The sequence below is a fragment of the Camelus bactrianus genome, chromosome 3 (assembly GCF_048773025.1).
Source record: "Camelus bactrianus isolate YW-2024 breed Bactrian camel chromosome 3, ASM4877302v1, whole genome shotgun sequence".
Lineage (NCBI taxonomy): Eukaryota > Metazoa > Chordata > Mammalia > Artiodactyla > Camelidae > Camelus > Camelus bactrianus.
Window position 1 is genome coordinate 52,170,954 of NC_133541.1, and position 18,257 is coordinate 52,189,210.

Below are 18,257 nucleotides of genomic sequence, written 5' to 3' on the forward strand. Positions count from 1 at the left end.
ATCCCGAACCCGGCTCCCGCCCTCTGTTCTCCTGCCAGGACAGGACTCCTTTATTCAAACCCAACTGGAAGCCAGAGGGCAAGAGAGCCAGTTGGTATAGCCGAGCAGGGGCCATCTCCTGGCACATGGGGATGGACGAGAGTGGAGCATGGGCTGGAGGAGCAAACAGAAGACATCCAGCACAGGGGCCTGTTGGAAAAAGTACTGTCCCCAGTTCAATCACCTTGGCCTTTGGAGTTTGGTGGTACCAAAATACACATGCACCCCCATCCCTGGGCCCAGACCTCTTTAATTCCAAGCACCATTCTCCTCAGCACTGCTGTTGGCGGTCCACGTTGAGCTGGTCGCTGTGGCTAAAGCCCAGATCAGCTCATTCTCCTGTGGGTGGTAAGATGGGACTAATAAATGGAGGTGTGGACACCCACAGTGTGGGCGGAGGCCTGGCTCTGCCCGCGGGTGGTCTGGGGGGGCGCCCTCCCTCACTCCTCCCCTCTTCCTTTTCCAGGATGGAGCTTCAGCATGGGGTCGGCCTACCAGTTCCACAGCTGGCGTGTGTTCGTCATCGTCTGTGCCCTCCCCTGCGTCTTCTCAGTGGTGGCCCTGACGTTCATGCCTGAAAGCCCACGGTTCTTGCTGGAGGTAACAGTCATTATTACAAATACTCAAGGAAGCCTTGTACCTTGGAACAAGTTCCCTTTAATTGTAGTACCTTTTCCTCTTTGGGAGGTACATTTTCCCTTCCTATTATGAAACTATGGAGGGTTTGGTGTCATGGAGACACTATTTCAACAACCAACATGTGAAAAAGCTGCCTCGTGGCAAGAAAGCACCAAAGTTCCTCCTCAATCAAGTCATTTCCCTCAAGGAAGAGAACACGGCTTATTGTTTTATAAATGAAAGTCACTATCCACGGGTGCTATTTCTAGTTAGAGGCACATCCCTTGACCTGCTGATGCCCTCAGGGATGTCCAGGTAGTCTGTATGTTCCAATGGGATGAACCTAAATGCATTTGCGCTCTGACACCCGCCTTGATCTGACAATACCACGTGGTTATGGGAAATCAGTGAGTATGTGCATTTCATGTCCTGGTACTTCGTGTCTACTCATATTTCTTAGGTTGGAAAACATGATGAAGCCTGGATGATTCTGAAGTTAATTCATGACACAAACATGAGAGCACGGGGTCAGCCTGAGAAGGTCTTCACGGTGAGTCTGACTTCTCAGTGATCGTCTAGGCCAGGGGCCCAGCAACTTCTTCTGAAAAGGCCTGACTGTAATTTCTTCTCTGGCTGCACCAGCCACACGCATCCTCGGTGCCTCCTGCTGCCGTTTTACCTAAGCCTCCTGCTCTGCTGTTGTGTGTGCTGCTCCCTCCGTATGGAATGTTCTCCCATCTTCTAGACGCAAAATTTATTCTCAATGTATAGCTAGTCTAAATGAATGAAAATTGGATGCATGGAATGTTTTGGAAAGAACATTGGATTTTTAAATCCTTTGACATGGTACAGTTAAACAAAAAAGTTCTTGTCTAAAATAAGTTTAATGGGGATATATGTAAGATCTTGAGTGTCTTCTAAATAATATCAATCATAGTTCATAAAATATGTGAAATGGTTCCTGTTGAAACAGTCCGCTGACATCTTATTTATTTATTTCATTTTTTAATAAGAAATGAATTTTTCATCATGTAAAGATAGACTTCATTCCGGCCTCTATCCAAATTATCACGGATTCTTAATTAGCAAAATTTTTTATGCTGTGTAATGGAGAAATGAGGATGAGTAACACATGTCCTCCATTGAGGTTCTGGAAGCCTTTGAGCAGGCTCTTGTTTTCGGTAGATGCCCAGTGGAGGAGGAGTATTTTAAAATTAAAGGATCATAAGGCAAGGGAAGTCTTGAGACATCATTTAGATACTCAGTGTCTCTTACTCCTTCTCAGGCAGATGAGTATAAACCCTTTACCCAAGACTTCTGAGAAGGCATCTCTGTAGGGCCTCATTGCCCTGCTAACCTGCTTTTTCCTTCCAGAAGTTCTGAGTTACCAAGTTCACTCATGGCCAACCATGTTGATATGACTATACAAAGGTTAGGCGGGAATAAGGTGGGAACACTCTAAAAGGAAGGGTAATCTCAAGTCATTTATATGTGACTTTCGAAGTCATTACGTGATTCTGCCATGACATATGTCTTTTTCCTTGCTATATCTACAATACAGTGAATTTACATGCATTCCTGCAAGGTCTCCTTTTTAAGCTCTTCTTTTTGTGTGCCTACTTTAAATATTGTTTTTCAGGGCTTTATTTGCATCTAACCTCTCTTTTAAGCCTACACGTTCGCCCAGCTGATCTCAGCTACCTCCTGGATCTCTAGCTCCTACTGGGCAAATCTGCTGTGCATCGGACGTGCATGTTGGAAGGCTTTGTGGGCATACTCCTATGTACTGAATAAGCCCTTCAAATTCTGAATTTCAAAATCTGAATTTCTCATCTTGAGAGTTTCCAAACTTCTTTTTCCAAATTCAACAGCAAGTACTACCAGTACCATCCAAATCAGAATGCTGAAAACTATTCTTTCTTTTTTTCCTTTATCTCCATCATATCTAAGAAATTACTGTGTCCTATTATCCTCCATCCTAAATATCTCTCATCATTGTCCCTTAATTTCTACCCTGTTGCCACTGATTTGGTCCAGCCCTCATTACTCACTGCTCTCTGCCTTTGGACTGTTCTTCAGGAATCCCAAACTCTTTGTAGATTCCAACACCCTCTTTTCTCTCACACCTCGGGACATTTGTACATGGTACTCTTCCCACTTGGAATGCCCTTCAAATAGTTTACACACATGGCAGCTGATGTACTTCTCCATAAGCTCCAGCTCAAATTCCACAGTCCACAAGGCCTTATTTCTCACTCTCAGTTCAGCTTGGGTGTTCCTGTATAATACGTCTCTCCCATCTGACAGGGATTCTATTGGAATACTTTCTATTTGCTTGGAGGTCATTGCTTGGAGGGTGTGATGTTCTATGTTTGTGTCTCTGGGGTCTAGTGCCAGGCCTGGCTCCCCGTGGGTGCCAATGAAAGACTGCACAAACCCTGATGAGTGGAGAAGAGAAAAGCTCCCAAAAGCAGTATGTTGAGTCAGAATGACTATTATCAAAAAGAACACAAAGAACAAATGCTGGCAAGTGTGTGGAGGAAAGGAAGCCCACGTACAGTGCTGGTGGAAATGTAAATTAGTGCATCCACCATGGAAAACAGTATGGAGGTGTCTCAAAAAACTAAAAATAGAACTGCCATATGATCCAGCAATTCCACTCCTGGGTATATAGCTGAAAAAACAAAAACACTAATTCAAAAAGATAGGTGCACTCCAATGTTCATAACAGCATTTGTTATAATTTTCAAGGTGTAGAAGCAGTCTTAAGTGTCCATCAACAGATGAATGGGTAAAGAATGTATGTGATATATAGAGATATATATACACATATACATACATACACAAGGGAATACTACTCAGACATAAAAAAACAATGAAATTTTGCCATTTACAGCAACATGGATGGACTGAGGGTATTATGCTAAGTGAAATAAGTCAGAGAAAGACAAAAATACTTACATGTGGAATCTAAAAAAAATACAACAAACTAATGAATAAAATAAAGAAGCGAACTCGTAGAGAACAAACTGGTGGTTACCAGTGGGGAGGGGCAATATACGGGTAGGAGAAAAAAACTGAGTTATTATGGGATTATATGAAATCATCTGTGTGAAACTTTTGAAAATTGTTAGGCACTATAGAATTTAAAGAATCTTTTATTCAATTAAAAAAATACCTTGTGGTTAAAAAAAAACCCAAAACTTTTGTAGTGTCACAAAATAATGCCTACATGGTTGATTTGGAACTGACTCTATTTGGAATCCCATATTTAACTCAGACATAATTTTCATTAAATGCAGACATCTCTGTTTACATAGTCAGGAAGAGGCTATTGCCCACCTGGTATAATTTGAAAATACCAAGGGTCCCCAAATTGCATCTGTCAGAAGCCACTCTTGGATTCTTACAATAGAAGTCCTGCTTCAGATGTTGGCAGACTCTCCAAAAGATCTGTTTGGAAGTTATCTCTGGTAGGGGTAACATGTGTACACATTTCTGTGTCCGCTCTCAGGTGTATCAAAAGCAGGTGGGTGTTGACTAACAGGTTCAGATGAGAAAGGTCCACAAAGGAACCATTCTTCATTTTTTTCCTGTCTATTTTCAGGCTTCATTCTCTGTGTTGAAAGCATTGTTTCTCCTGACTCTTGGTTCTTGTCCTTAGCAAAGGGAGACTAGTTCATGTATACAGCTTCTCAGGCTGAACCTCCATCATTTCTTCATCTATCACTGAAGAGTCAGTGTTGATGCTTGTAGTCAAAGCTCATTCACTGGACCTCGCCTCATGGTCACCTGTGGGTATTTGATGACCAGTCACTGTGGATTCGGTGTGGGAGGAAGAAGAAAAGGTCACAGGGATGCTCTAGGAATAAAAGTTTGATTGGAAAGCTTTAAGGCAAATTTGTAGATTCCAAATTTAGCAGCCAAATTCATCAAATAGACAGATTCCAAAGAAAAGTGTGTACAGTCACTTTACTTCAAGCAAAATAATTCTTCTTTTGTTTGTTTTTGTATTTTTTGTGGGGGTGGGAATTAGGTTTATTTTATGTATTTATTTTACTGGAGGTACCGGGATTGAACCCAGGAACTTATGCATGCTAAGTCAAGCAAAGTAATTCTTAATCCAAAATCGAATCTATCTAGATGTTTTATCTGCTAATGAATGCCTTCTTAGTAATAATTCAGAGAAGGGTATTTTGGCTTCATATTATTCCATTACTACTTGTTCCTCCCCCATTTCTCTATGGTATTCCCTCCCATTCATCCTTTATTCAGTTCTTTTAGGTGCCATTTGAGTCTGTATACTAACAGCAGTGGTCTCATATATGTTCAAATACCTGCTTCTGTATCAAATACCTGCTTCCTTTCTGCTGGAGTCAGCTTTTGCTCCTTTAAAAACAAATTATAAGCTTAAACTCTGCAACTTCAGAGAAGACGGCTCATCACTTTGCCCTCTGTTGCTCTTTACAGGTAAACAGAATCAAAACCCCAAGACAAATAGATGAGCTGATTGAAATTGAGAGTGACACAGGAACATGGTACAGGAGGTGTTTTGTTCGGATCCGCACAGAACTGTATGGAGTAAGTAACAAGCCCGAATTGACTTGGGGGCCAACTTGTTGCTTGAGGTTAGTCAGAATCAGGGATGACTGAACCAGTCCCATGAATGGGGTTCTTCCCACTTCTGCTCAGGACACCTAACTCCTGGAATGGGACCGGGTAATAGGATCCCCTTGCGATCAGTGGGGTAGCCAAGATTCTCCATCTTAGAAGGGAAGGTGTTAGACGAGGATTCTTGGCAGTGACAGGATGTGCTGAAATCTTGAGTTACTTTGTCCATTGGCCTCCGGGAAACTAACAAATGAAAATTCCAGTATTTGGTTTCCTACAGCCTTTAGCTTTTACATTTTAAATTTAAAATAATCCAGCCCAAAGAAAACTCAACATTTGTACTAATTTGTTGGAGGGGATTGAAGAGTGGGATTGACTGGGTTACTGCAGAAGAAAACTGACTCTCTACTATTTCACAGATTTGGTTGACTTTCATGAGATGTTTCACCTACCCAGTCCGGGACAACACCATAAAGCTCACCATTGTTTGGTTCACCCTGTCCTTTGGGTAAGTGGTGTTTAAGTCCTTGGTGAGTGACATCTTTCCATTTCCACACTGTAACTCCCAATCACACTGCTTTCTTTTCTTAGCCTGATGCTGTTAACCTCTAGGAAAGAATTTTTTTTTTCAGCTTAGATTTGCTGACAATTACAGTTTTCATAAGCCAGTCATTTTCTTTATTTTGTTGTAAAGCTAACCAGCAGTGTTTAGGAAGTCCGCTGAGACCGTGAATGATTTGTCCCCGTGACTCCTCCACCCTCCTCTCCTTTTACTTGACCCCAACCGCACTAGGCTCTTTGCTCTTCCTGGAACGTGCCAGAACTTCCTTGAACACGTCCCACCTCGGGCCTTTGCTCGGCCTCCAGCTGTGGCCTGGCTCATTTCGGTGCCTCCTTCCAGTCTTTCCTCAGATGTCACCTTCTCAGTTATACCTCCTTGAAGCACCTTTTTAAAAACTGCAGCCCCTCGGGGCTCCCTGTCCCCTTCTCAGCTTTATTATTTCCCCTCGCAACTTCCATCTTCTAATTGACAAAGAGCTTTTTTTATTCTATAAAGAATAAAGAAAGCTCGGTCTTCCCCCTTTGGAAGGTCTGTGAGAAGAGGGATTTTAAACTGGTTGGCTCACTGTTACATGACCCTGGCACATAATAAGCACCCAATAAATAGTTGTTGTCGAATGGGTAAAATCACCATATCTATGCTCTAGGAAAAGAGGCGGTTGGGAGAACATTTCAGAATTTTATTTGCTAATGGTTGACATATACACTTTAGAATTTCCATGCAACTCAATTTTTGCCTAAGTTACTGTTTTAAAAAGGCAGGTAGGTAGGCACCCTGTACTTTCAGGTCAGTAGGCTCTCAGTGCCTGGTAGAGCCCAGTATTGATGCTGTAAGTTCCATTTCTTAACATCCCTAAATTAAAACAGCAAGTCATCATGGATGACCAGCCTTTCCCAGTGCTGTGCGTTGTAAGAAAGGAAGAGACAAAGAAAGTGGGGGGTGTTCTCTTGTGACTTGGGGACATGACCAAGTTTTAGTTCCTTATTTCTAAATTGAGAGGGTTGATTTAGAAGATGTAAAGTAACTCCCACTCAGGTTCTAAAAAACCCATTCATCTCTGAAGGAAGAGAAGGCTGAAAAATAACAAGTATTAAATGCCTACTGTGTGCTACACATTGGCTGCATGCAAAGATAAGCAAGACAAAAGTGAAGAGTTACAGGGCAAAAGTTACGGTTTGTTTACTTTGTTTACTTATTACGGACCACATTTTAAGCTTTGTGATTTCCTTATCATGCCCCTGAAACCTCAAACAGTGCTTAGCCTTCGGTGGCTATTCAGTAAACATTTGCTGAATAAATGAAAAATTAGCTGAAACCCCTTCATGTTATCGATGACGGGTGTTCTAGGTTATCATGCTTCCCTCCTTGTTGCTGGTTTTAAAGATTTTTCTTCTCTAAATGTGACTAGAGAGCCCTGCTAATCCCAAGTCATTTCTTACTCAGTGGACACCACTCACACCCCTGCAGTAATTATTTCATGATCTGTGAAGAAAAAGGGTTGGAGTCTATGGAATCCTGGGGCAGAGATATTTCAGAATCCTGATGACAGCAGTGATGATACAAACTTAGTCTTATACTTAGTCTTTTGAGCACTCACTGTGTGCTACGTACTTTGCATTCCATTTAATGTGAGAACTACCCAGGAAGGTGGGTACCACCATCATTCTGATATTAGAGACAGGAAGGTAACTGAGGCTTAGATAATTTACCCAAGATCACACCACTGGTAAGTGGTAAGGCCAGGATTCAAACCTAGCGTGTCTGTCTGCAAAAGCTATGCTCATAAGCACTTGTTCCCCTTTGGAACTCAGTGTAACTGGGGATAAACTAGAGCAATGGTTCTCAAACTTGAATGTGCATCAGGAGAATCTCTTGGAAAACTCCACCCTCCAATTTCTGATTCAGCAGGTCTGGATGGAGCCTGGGAATCTGCATTTCTAATACATTCTCAGATGCTGCTGCTGGTGGTCCAGGGACGCTGCTTTGGGAACCACCAGTTTAGAGCAGCATTGTCCAGTGAAAAGATTATGTCAGCCACATGCGTGTGTCATTTTAAATTTTCTGGCCGTCACATTTTAAAAAAAAGAAAAAGGCAACAAGTGAAATTAATTTTAATAATGTATTTTATTTCACTCATTTGTGTCCAGAATATTATCATTTTAACATTTAATCAATCTGAAATGATGAATGACTTAATTTTATATTTTTTTTGTAAATATTCAAATTTGATATTTTATACTTACATTTAACTGCTCGGTAACCACGTGTGGTTAGTAGTTGCCGTTCTGAAGAGACTGAGCTGTAACCTGTTAGAATAACACATTAGAGTTGAGAGGCAGAAAGAAGGAAATAACCTGGCTTTTCTGATGAATAACTTAAAGGGCCCTTTTCCCAGCCTTGAAACTCTTCGAGCATGGGGCTCTGCCCCTAGGCTAGGAGTACCACAGTAATGTAGGAACTGAGAAAGATTTCCAGTAATAAAGAGGTTGTTCTTTAAGGGCCCTCACAGTTTTTGGACCCCAAGAGTTTGTAGCACCAGACTAGGGGATGGGGTTCTTCAGTGCAGCCTGAGGTGATGAGAAAAACATCAGGGCAAGATGCCACGTGCTGGTACAGGATGGGCTTCTTATGAGTGTCTCTTCCCAAAAGAGGGCTTCAGGAATTACAGACCTGGGGTTCTCCAGGTAAACCCAGGCCACTCCTCTTGCTTGATTTTTGCAGACTTAATTGTGGTGGGGAGGCACAGTGCAGATAACTATTTGATGATTCATAATGCTAGAGGGGGCCAGTCCTAATCAGAAGCGCTTCTCCGGGAGCCACCACCTCTCTGAAAATGTCAGGGAGATGGTCATAGCTACTGGTGTTCCGGCACCTTTACAAACTCACATTTCTTTGTCTTTCAGGTACTACGGATTATCCGTTTGGTTCCCTGATGTCATTAAACATCTGCAGTTGAACGTGTTGAGAAATAGCCAGAAACTTGTTTCGAATGTCACTATTAACTTTACAATGGCAAATCAGATTAATTCTGGAATGGAATACTACAATGTCAGGTCCAGAAACTTTTAAATAATTTAATTTTCTACCTAGTCTCAAACATGTATTTCTTATTAGCTTTCATGGCACTAAATCATGCATAGTTTTTTGGTGTTGGTTGTTTGTTTGTTTGTTTTAGTTTGTACATGTAATCATTTTCAGACTGAATGTGAGTACTTCAAATGGCCTTTAAAGAAAAGGTGAATGTTTATCAGTTACTTCACTTACAACTGATTCTGAAACTGAACTGCTTCACGTTTATAAAGGAGTGGATCATTGACTGGTAATGAAAAGAACATTCAGAGAGGCCTTGGAAAGCAAGCAAAATAAGTCAATGGAAGAGAAACATGAAGATTATGAGAAAATAAGATAGGTTATATGTTATTTAATTCAGAGAAGAAATCTGACGTGTAGTTTGATGACGTGTTTTCTGTCTCTGGATATGCCTGCCTTTTCTGCTCTACTGAGTCATGAATCGGGGTTAATTTGTATTAGGAAGAGTTTTCGATTAGAGAACAGGAATGATTCCCCAAAGTTAGGGCCTTGGAAAATACAGAATAAATTAGCAAAGGACGTTTTTTTAGTATGGAATCTGGAGGAGAGAGAACGAACTCAAAAAGGTGGTTCTGGTTCATTCTTTCAGAGAAGGAATGGGATGGACCAGGTTCTTGTTTCTACCCACGATTTGCTGTCTGAGCAGATAATTGCTGGCAGGAGTTCCTGTTGGTTTATATCATTCTTAGGAATTTGTCCCAATTTCAAAAGTGATAAAAGTGAAAATCTAAAATAATTGACCCAAGTTTCCCAAGGCAAAAACCAGTTTGGAAGGATGAAAAATAATTCTGTGGGATGCTTGTGGCTTGTATAATGAAGAGCAGAGTCACCAGCTTGGAGCTCATTGTTTGGATGGGCAATTCAGTGACTGGCCGAATCCTTATCCAAGCCGTATGGTTTCCCCTTCACTCTCCCACATAAAATACTGACTTGAATCTGTACTTGTTTTTCAGCAGAAACATTGGGGTCAAGCGCTTTGTAATTCTAGGGTGAAAATTTATTTCATTTATTTAAAAAGTATTGTTACTCCATTAGAAATTTCTAGTGTGTGTGTGTCTCTGATGGTCCTAATTTTAATAAGCAGTTCTAAGCTGGATATTCAGTCATTACGGAGAAATTTTTTGCTTTAGCAATATAATTATTAATAATTTTAGTAATGTAATGATTAATAATTTTAATAGCATTAAAATCCTTGTGAAATATATGTTTATTTTAGAAGGTGATAGATTTTTTTTTGTGTGTCTTTCAAGGAAATTTGAAATACCACTAGTAAAACTCATTTTTTAAAAAGCAATTTTCCTATTCAACATCGTAAAATGTCAGTTCTTTATGTGCTGATAGGGAATGACCTCCCAGGTAGACTATCAGGAGAACAAAGTGTAGAATAGCATCTCATTTGCCAGGAGCCTGTGTACAGGATGCTCCCGGAAGCGCATACAAGAAACTGACAACAGTGGTTATCTCTGGGAGAAAGAACTGGGTGGCCTGAGGATGGCGGGAAAAGACTTACTTTTTCCTTTTTCCACCTTTTGAATTTTGTACCCTGTGTTCTTTGTGTGTATAGTATCCATTCCAAAAATAAAAAGTTTCCCTTTTCTAAATTCAGTTCCATTTCAAGAAATTAGTGATCCTCTTAAAATGTGTCATTATTTCCCCTCCTTTAGTGGATAGAGTTATGACTTAGATGGTTAGATGGTTTTCCTCTGGACCCCTGGAGTAGGGGTTGAAGTAAGATTGTTTTTTAAGGTAGTCTGTCACTTAGGCACTTAGCACACTTTGAGCTGACAAATGCCGTCTGGCATTAGGGTGGGAACAATTCTGAAAGTACTCAATAGTGGATTGCTTTTAAGTCAGTGAGGTCACTTGCCTAGGACCATCAGTCCCTTTCTGCTCTAGTAAGAGTGGTATTTTATATAACTTCTTTCCATTTGAACTAGCATTTTCCTTTCAGTGACTGGGTAAGTATACATCCATAGTCTCTTAACAAATTACCCACGCACCCTGATGAATATTTATCCATGTCTCCTGGGCATCCTTGTCAACGTGGATAGGTCTGAACCATAGACTCTTCTTAGATATTAGGATCATTAGGACTACTGGCATCTCTACCTTTCTCCTTGCATCACCCAAAAATGTATCTGAGCTTTCATAATTCTATACATTTCCAAAAATAAGCAAAGCCACGGCCATTCTACTTGGTTCGAGGAATACTTCTTGGCTGTGAGAAGAAAACTATTCTTGGAAATGTGTATGTGAGCCATGAGTTTCTTGACCCCTGAGTTAATCATTCCTCACATAAATAAAGCAGAATTCTCCCATCCTCTCTTCAAGATAATTGGAAATCCCTACACTGAAATGAAGAAGCCTTAAGTTTTCAGCCTGGGAAACAGACTTTCACTAAAACTTAGCATGGGAGCACATCCTCAGTTAGAGCTATTAATCCCAAGTAGAGAATTTTTAAATAAAGGCATATGTGAAGGAACAAGAGGATAGGGTTGAAAAATAAAGAATCAATAGCCACAGGTAATCTTCAAACTCAATCCTTTCAACTGCATACTCCACAAAACCTTTTACCAACATTGCCAAAAGCTAAATGAAGTTATTTTGAATGCCATCTCTTCTTCTGGTAGAAAATCTTATTGGTGAGCAATGAGATAGCCAAAGGACAGGATGCATGAGGAAAAGAGAGGAAATGCTAAGAGCTTAGAAAATCCAAAAACCAATGTCCTTTCTAATTAAGAAAGTCCATAGTGGGACGTCACATCACTGAATTTGTTTGACTTAGCCTTGAACCCTGATGGATACAGTTATTGATGTGAATCTTTTTGTGTGTTGGACAGATTCCAAGGGATCAAGCTCAAATCTGTAACTTTCAAAGATTCGGATTTTAAGTCCTGTGTCTTTGAGGATGTGACTTCAGCTGACATCTACTTCAAGAACTGCACATTTATTAATTCTTCTTTTAACAACACAGGTAGGTGTGCTACTTAGCCATCCCTGGGGCCTCTTCAGAGGGCCTAGTTTTTGGCAGAAATGTAACACCTGTGTGGTGATAGGTGTGGGCAGAGGCTCATGGGAGAAATGGAGGTTGAAGTGCGAATGAATGGACTCCCTCCATCAGGATGGATCGAAATTGAGCTTGTATTGTTTGTCTTTGTCAAATTTAATGCAGCTGGAACTTCCTGAGTTTCAAGTTGGGGGGTCGGTGGGGAAATCCTGTGATGGATCATTTTTAAAGCAGAGAATTCACCTGTACTTTGTTAGTTTTGATAACCCTGGTTTCAAAATCTGATGTTTACTTAAGTGAGCATGCCCGAACCACTGTCTGCGGAGATGGACGACACATGGCTCTGCTCAGTCGGATAGTCTTTTTTATCCAGTCCATTTAATGGAGTCTGGAAAACTACCCACGGGGAAAAAAGAGGGGAAACAAACATTGATTGAGCACCTACTGTATGCTGGTTCCTACCCCAGGTTATTAGACACTCATTGTCTCCTTTCATTTTCACAATATCTGAGGCTTAGAAAAATAAAGTAATTTGGCCACAGTCATAGAACGTAGCTGACATTTGAGCCCAGGCTTATCTGATTGTCAAGCCCAGGCATCTCCACTCCCATACATTGATTGGTCTGTCTGTCCCATGAGACCAAAATTACAGCCTGACCCTGGCAGGAGTATCAAGGCCACCCTGTTGCCAGCCTTGCCTTCTTGGTGCTCAGACAGGAGTCAGCTCTGTCTCACTCTAAGTGAGAAAGGAGCCAGGCACCTTGGGATGTGTTTAAACAGTGCTCTCCCTGTCTTCCAACCCATTCAACCTCAGAAGACCAGCTTTTTAGGCAGATCTTGATCAGCAAAGACAACAGCAATTTTGACTCTCACTGCCTTTTAGCAGAACTCAGCATCATCCGCAACCCCTTTTGGGCAGACCCAAGTTCGAGAAAAAAAAGTCGGCGGTGAATGCTAGTGATCTTCCAGTGAGGCTGACTCTTGTTTTTTGGTGGATCCCTCCACTTAGACCCTCAGTTATCAATTCAGCCTCAAGGAACCCCAGGAAAATCCTGTTCCTTCTCACTGCCTCAGAGCCCCATAAAATGGCAATGCTAAGGCTGATTGATACACATTTTGAAAACAAATTATTTCTGTAATTATAGTATGGAAGCTATTAGTACTATAATGATCAGTAGTCCTTGTGTAACATGACAAAGTCACATCATAATGGAGTAAGCAAGTCATGTAACTAGCAACGACCAACCATAAGAAATCAGAAGATAACTGGACTCCTTATCCCTTTATTCAACAAAGGTATTCCTTCCTTCAGCTGCTCTGTAATGTGAGGTCCTAGACTAGACCCTGTGCTTTGGCCAGGCCCTGAAGCCCTCAAGGAATTTACAGTACCATGATGCGTTTCTGAATTCTCGACAGACTTTCTTATACTGGTGCACAACTGTGGAGAGCTTGATGAATTGTCTTTCTTTTGTATCCGCAGATTTTGAGCCATATAAATTCATCGACAGCGAATTTCAGAACTGCTCATTTGCTCACAACAAGACAGGATGCCAGATTACCTTTGATGATGACTATAGTGCCTACTGGATTTATTTTGTCAACTTCCTGGGGACACTGGCTGTGTTGCCAGGGAACATAGTGTCTGCTCTCCTGATGGACAGAATCGGGCGCTTGACGATGCTAGGTATGTGCCTGGTTTCATGTAAAATACAAGAGCTGCCCCTACAATCTAGAGGGAGTCTGCCTCTCATTGTAGTCTCCCACCCCGCTGAGGATTTGCATCCCACAGAGGTGAGGAGAAATCCCTTAAGACCTTCCATTAGGACTAAATTTTAGTAAAAATTATGTGTAATTACATCTCATTGGAGTGGCTTCTGGGAGTTAACAGACTGCAAAGCTAATTATGCATGACTAATGTGTATTTTTCTGCTTACAAAGCTGAGTAATTGATGATACACATTTCATGCTTGCTGATTTCAGAAGGTAGGTAGAGGCAAACCTTACATACAGGTGAACACACTGGTACCTGAACCCAGCCCGCAGCTTCCTCTTGGGATTCAGTTTTGCTGCAAGATCTCAAAGACCCAAGGCATCCTGGCTCTACTATGGTGACGGGAAACTTCCTGGCCTTTTGTCTGCAGGTGGCTCCATGGTGCTCTCGGGGATCAGCTGTTTCTTCCTTTGGTTTGGCACCAGCCAATCCATGATGATAGGCATGCTGTGTCTGTACAATGGATTGACCATCTCAGCCTGGAACTCTCTTGATGTGGTCACCGTGGAACTGTACCCCACAGACCGAAGGTATGTTGAATTGGACGTCTAGGAAGGGGCACTCTGAGCCCCACAGGATCCCAGAAAAGTCAGAGAAAATAAGCCAAACTGTCATTTTTCCAAGAAAGCAAAAATCCAAAAGACATCTGGCTTGCAAAGTTGTAGGTTCTACCTGTATCTTATTTTTTTTTTTTTTATGAGGCAAAACATTGTTACTTCTTCACTGAGTATTACCTTTGGTGCCATAAAAATGTTATGACTTTGAAAACAGTTTGGAGATTAGTTTCTCAACTTGCAAATATTCCTGGAGATACATAATGATTGCTGACCATGGATAATCATAAATGAAATGCTAAATAATTGCATTGGAACAATTATAGGAAAAGTATTTGAATTGTCCCCAATTTTTACAGCTAGATTATATTTAGCAATGTATGCGTGTATTATGTGGTTAAATATATATATATTCAATATTAATATTAAATATATATATATTTGACTGTAATGCGGTATGAGAAAATCAAAAGTAAGTTTGCCTAGGAAGGCTTTTGAGTATATATATATATGGGTATTTGTAGGTAAGTTATTAGACAAGGTGAAGCTTTGAAGTTTTTTTTACTTGTTTTTTTTTAGGTATAATTGATGTACAATATTATATAAGTTTCAGGTGTACAACATAGTGATTCACAGTTTTCAAAGGATATAGTCCATTTATAGTTACAAAACAATATGTACAGTATGTCCTTGTAGCTTATTTATTTTCTACATCTACTTGTATCTTTTAAAAAGAAAATGTAGGGGAATATAGTTGCTAGCAGGAGTTAATAGGGCGGTGAAAGCAATGAAAGAATTTAATTGTGTGCATGCTTTAGTTTTCTGGCTACTAATATGAGAAGGCTATAATGAAGCAGTGAGGGAGAGCATCTAAGAGGCTCTCGGGGCCGCTTATCAGTCCTAAGAGGGTCCTTATCTTCCATTTGCAAGTGTCTGCATGAGCTCTGCATTAAGGCACCACAAAGAGGTCTCTAGAACATACCTCTTGCCCTTCCTGATCTGCTGCAGGAAAGCCTGACACATTTCCAGTTAATGAAAAAAGATTGCTAAGAGAAGAAAATTATACATCTGTTCCCAAAACAGAGACTCTGCGCCTCATATCAGAAAAAGGGCTAGAAGGGAGGGCTTCGGGGTAGAGCTTCAGCAGCTGAGCCATTAAAAGCATAGAAGCCCTGTTTTGGCATTTGACATGAGCGAGGACAAATGGCCTTTGCCTTCTTTTCTTCCGTGCATGCTTTGTCACCTTGGAGGCCCTCTCTGCTAGAGGGTGGACTCAGGATTCTCTGGACTCTGAAATGGAGGAGGGTTTTTTCCTAGGATGATACAGAGACACTTGGGACACCACTTTTCTACCAATCCTGAGTCCCTCCTTTTACTTATCGTCCCCAGTGGGGTACATTCTCTTCCTGCCCATCCTCTCTAACTTGTATTTCTTTTTCTGGAACATCTGTCACTGAGCTGATAGGTACTCCTGTATCCATGTCTCTGCAGAGCATCTGAAACAATTAGGAATGTCTGCTTATCAAATACTCTAATCAGTAACCTTCTATTGACCACTTAGTCTCAGAAGGGAACTGTACACACCGTGTGTGTCCAGCATTTGTTCAACAAACGCTAACCCTCTTTCGTGGGCAAGCTCCTGGGATGGATGCCGCAGGTCTCGGGATGAGGGTGCTGCCAAAACCAGGTTAAGACTCTGCAGTCTGCTTTCTTTCTCATCCTTCAAACTGGGCCCAGATGTGGATTAAACTAGATGTTTAAAAAAAGCCCCTCAATGGATAAAGCAAGGCTGTGTCACAGCCTGCGAACTTTTTGTTTTATGTTGTGAAAGTGTGTGATACTGCTTTAAATGGATTAGCTGCTGATCCCTCTGCCGTAGGAATGGAACGTAGGAAGGGTGAGTATTCTGTGGCAAAAACCTGGCTATAAAACAAACACCACGAACCGGGCAGGTTTGTCTATGAGAAATGTGGACCTGCTGTATTTCTGTTGTCGGAAAGGTTAAACGTCAACCAGGATAAAAACAGAGATGGCTCTGTGTCTTAGCTCAGGTCCTCTGAGAAGCAGAGCACAAGACGGGATTAAACACGCACAGGTTTTGTCAGGGAAAACGCCTGTGTGAGAGACAACGGGGAGGGAGGTGAAAGCTGGGAGAGCCACAAGGCAAGCCCCATGGCAGAGCAAGGATGGAAGACCAGGTGGGCCGAACCATCCCAGACCACTGGCAAGCTGTCTAAGGAAGTTCAGCAAGGCTGTGACTGTCACCTTCAGGGGAGTCCTGCCTGTCCTGGGCACCAGTCAGCCATCATATTCCTGTTGCATTCAGTTACCGGAGCGGCAAAATACAGGGATGTGTTTGGAGCACAGCAGCTGGGCTAGGACTCAGAAATCAGCAAGGTGCAGTCTCACTGTAGCCACACCTGCTAGCAGACCTTCTCCAGCATTTAAGCTGATGTTATCAGATCATGTGCAGGAAGTTGCTTCCTTAAGTGATGGAGAGATTGCTTGTCCTCCAGAGCTGCATCCCAGGGCCATGGTGAACTAGCCAGCACCTCTGCTCTGTTTCAGGCTAAAACCTTCTCTTCCACCTCTGCTGTGTTCCTCCCAGTCACATAATGTGGCCTCCGCTGATCTGTGGCTCAGCTGCTAGAGGAAAACCCCAGCTGCTCTGTGTGCAGGTCCTCTGTAGCCTCTCCTCCCTGTGGAAGCAGAATAGGATGCCTCCTGGCGAGAATTCTGGTTAGAGGCTGCGATTTTTCAAGCTAGAACTTGAAAACATTGCCAACTCCTTGCCCAGTTTCTAGAATCTGTCCTTAATAATCAGAATGGGACACTCTGATTCCAGGCCCTAAACTAAAAAATAACCTCTTAAGCCATTTAGCAGACAACTCCTATCCACATCCCGGTGGGAAAACATGATTTAGGATATAGTCTAAGTGCCATGAAAGTTGTAGCACTTGAAAGCCACACTTGTCAACCACTGTACGGATGTGACCTTTAATGTTAAACCTCTGACTCTCAGTCGGGGTTACTTTTGCATTTACTGTGAAGGCACCAGTGAGAACACGACATTTCCCACCGCAGTGCACCATTCCTGTATGCAGAGCCCACCGCTCAGTCTGCAGGGAGTTGCAGGACCCGCTCTGGGGAGCAGCTCTGTCTCCTCGCTTCCTATGATAAAAGCCAGTCATTCTTCACATTTCCTGCTCTGTTGTGCAGTCAGGAGGTGGAGAGACTGCGTCAAGGTCACATCTGCATGGTCCAGATGTTTGCTCTTCTCCTCATCCTGATTTGCCTCCTGTATTCCTCTTGTATTAATTTTGTGTCTTTTATGAGCTACCTGTCCATGAAAAATTAATCAGTTGATCTAAGAAACAAATAGGAAATTTTATTCAAGCCAGATTTGAGGATTATAACCTGAGAAGAGCATCTCAGAAAGCTCTGAAAACTGTCCCACTGGTTAGAAGTCAAGGCACAGTTACGTAAGTTTTCGGAAACAGAGGGCTGTCCGTCAAATGACGCGTTATTGACAGTTTGCATAATCCAGATCTAAGTGGCATCCTGGTGGGTCATGTGACCCCTGACAAGATCAAAGAGGAATGTCATCTTTTAAGGAGCTGTCTTGTTGATCCTAGGACCTTGCTCTTCGTGGTTAAGCAGGTTTTCCGCCCATGGGGGAGGTTTAGTCCACGTGTAATGCAGATACACAATGCCCAGGGCGGGGAGAGAGGAGGCCAGAAGGCGGAGAAGGATGTTTTATGTTTAAATTTTTCTTGTCTGGCCATAAAATATGAATTTTATTTCACAGACCGTAAATCACTTCATTAAAAGGCAGGAAATTTTGAAATTAAAATTATCTTTACTTATTGACCAGCACTTTTCTGTGCCTGCAGATTAGAACAAAACAGCAACTGCAAACACTTGTAGGAAAAGCTCTATTTTTTCCCATCTATTCTCAATTCTTCACTTCTGACCAACAAATATGTGAGGTTTTCCCCACACTAG

At 41.8% G+C, this 18,257-nt stretch overlaps 1 protein-coding gene across 1 annotated transcript in view; it reads left to right on the forward strand.

The window, feature by feature from the left end:
- SV2C (synaptic vesicle glycoprotein 2C) overlaps window positions 1–18,257 on the forward strand; it is a 190,080-nt gene that overhangs the window by 157,012 nt on the left and 14,811 nt on the right. The window contains exons 5-12 of the mRNA XM_074360014.1: window positions 506–639; window positions 1,118–1,207; window positions 5,128–5,238; window positions 5,688–5,776; window positions 8,734–8,883; window positions 11,761–11,894; window positions 13,408–13,611; window positions 14,069–14,228. Of these exons, the coding sequence (XP_074216115.1) occupies window positions 506–639; window positions 1,118–1,207; window positions 5,128–5,238; window positions 5,688–5,776; window positions 8,734–8,883; window positions 11,761–11,894; window positions 13,408–13,611; window positions 14,069–14,228 (1,072 nt within the window). The remainder of the gene's footprint in view (window positions 1–505; window positions 640–1,117; window positions 1,208–5,127; window positions 5,239–5,687; window positions 5,777–8,733; window positions 8,884–11,760; window positions 11,895–13,407; window positions 13,612–14,068; window positions 14,229–18,257) is intronic.